The sequence below is a fragment of a genome, assembly GCF_019968985.1.
Source record: "MAG: Porospora cf. gigantea B chromosome Unknown PgB_NODE_6530_length_1651_cov_12.2448, whole genome shotgun sequence".
In the NCBI taxonomy this organism is placed as follows: domain Eukaryota; phylum Apicomplexa; class Conoidasida; order Eugregarinorida; family Porosporidae; genus Porospora; species Porospora cf. gigantea B.
Window position 1 is genome coordinate 197 of NW_027179186.1, and position 1455 is coordinate 1651.

At 53.0% G+C, this 1455-nt stretch overlaps 1 protein-coding gene across 2 annotated transcripts; it reads left to right on the forward strand.

The window, feature by feature from the left end:
- Positions 1-285: 285 nt before the first annotated feature.
- KVP17_000483 (uncharacterized protein) lies at positions 286-1455 on the forward strand (the record flags this gene model as incomplete). 2 transcript variants are annotated; one of them, XM_068522906.1, is made up of 1 exon in its annotated part: positions 286-1455. In XM_068522906.1, a coding segment is annotated over one exon (1170 nt), but the record flags the coding sequence as incomplete, so codon positions are not given. The 2 variants fall into 2 exon arrangements, with proteins under 2 accessions (XP_068372492.1, XP_068372491.1); XM_068522905.1 differs by having other exon boundaries at positions 286-1443.

Here is a 1455-nt window from a genome sequence, read left to right on the forward strand (position 1 = left end):
GATAGACCGCGGTTTCATACGAAGACTCCCACCCTCTGGATGAAGTTGAGATACTTACAAGCGAGCAGAAGAAACGCAGGGACCGGCGCTGCGCTGAATGTGCTGCTCATTTCGAGACAACTGTAGATCTTTAATTGACGTATGGCCAACTCTAATCGTATGGCCAACTCTAATGTAATGCTTCACCTAGCGACGCTTTGACCTGCATTTCATTATTGATGTCTAACCTTATGATGCATGAGAAATGCGGCGCCAGAGAACAGAAACTTCAAATCCTAGCCTACGATGAAATTCGTATTCTCCGCGGTCTTCTCTGTGGGTCTTGCCAAGTGCCAAGTTGGCGTTTCTGGCGAACCTGGTCTCTGTACTCCTGACTGCGTTGGCATTGATTGTCTGACGCTTGTTGAGCGGGAGGTTCCAGCTGTTCTATGCGAAGCTGGTTTCGTGTACGACCGGGAAGCGGAATGCTGTGTGATGGATGTGGAGAGCGATGCGCATTTCGTGTGCGCCAACGGCAACGCACCTGAAGGTTATATGTGCCCTGTAGAATCACGTCCCATCTACACCTGCGAAAAGGGCTTCGAGCTAGTTGACGGCATTTGCGTTCGACGCACTAAGCAGACCATGAATGTTGAGTGCCCTGCTGGCACCGTGATGGACGGCACTTCGTGTCTCGAGAGAATTCCTGTGGACTCGGTCTTGGAATGCTCCTCTGGATCTTTCAAGGATGGTGACCAGTGTTTCACCAACATTTCTTTCCGACATTCTGTGGTCTGTCCTCCTAACTGGAACCTCGAGGGAGAGCGCTGCGCTATGGAGGAGTTTGTCGACTGCACTGATCAGTCCCTCCCTGGAGAGAGTTGTGGCGAAGAATGCTACGTCGACATGCAGTGTGATGGAAAGTCTTGCTTCCACTCTCGTGACGCCATTCAGCAGCGCATCAAGGCTCGCAAGGGAAAGAGGTTCCTCACGTCTACCAACGCCAGGGCAGCGATCTGCAACGATCAGCCTTGTAAGGTGGTTAAGATGACGAAGCGTCCTGATTCGTCTAACCTCGAGTTGGTGTCTAAGACCTGTCTGAAGAGAATGGAGACGGATCCCGAGATCTTCTGCGAGGGCCCTGCTGACGCGGTGTTCAACGGCAAGGAGTGCTGCATGAAGGCCCCGGTTCCACCTGTCTACAGGTGTCCTGTCCAGCAGTTTGGCGCTAACGATGACGATTGTTTCCAGCTGCGCAGAAGAGCTCCCATGTTTGTCTGCGCTCCTGGATTCAATCAACAGTGCAGAGGTTCCCGCAAGGCTGATCCCTCTCGCTGTGAGTGCGTTGAGATCGATGAGGCTCCTCCCGCTCCTGACTGTCCAGAGAGAGCTGAGTTGAGGGACGATAAGTGCGTACATTACGAGGAGCCTATCGCCTACTGCCCTGAACTGGGAGCTGAGCTGGTGGACAATGCC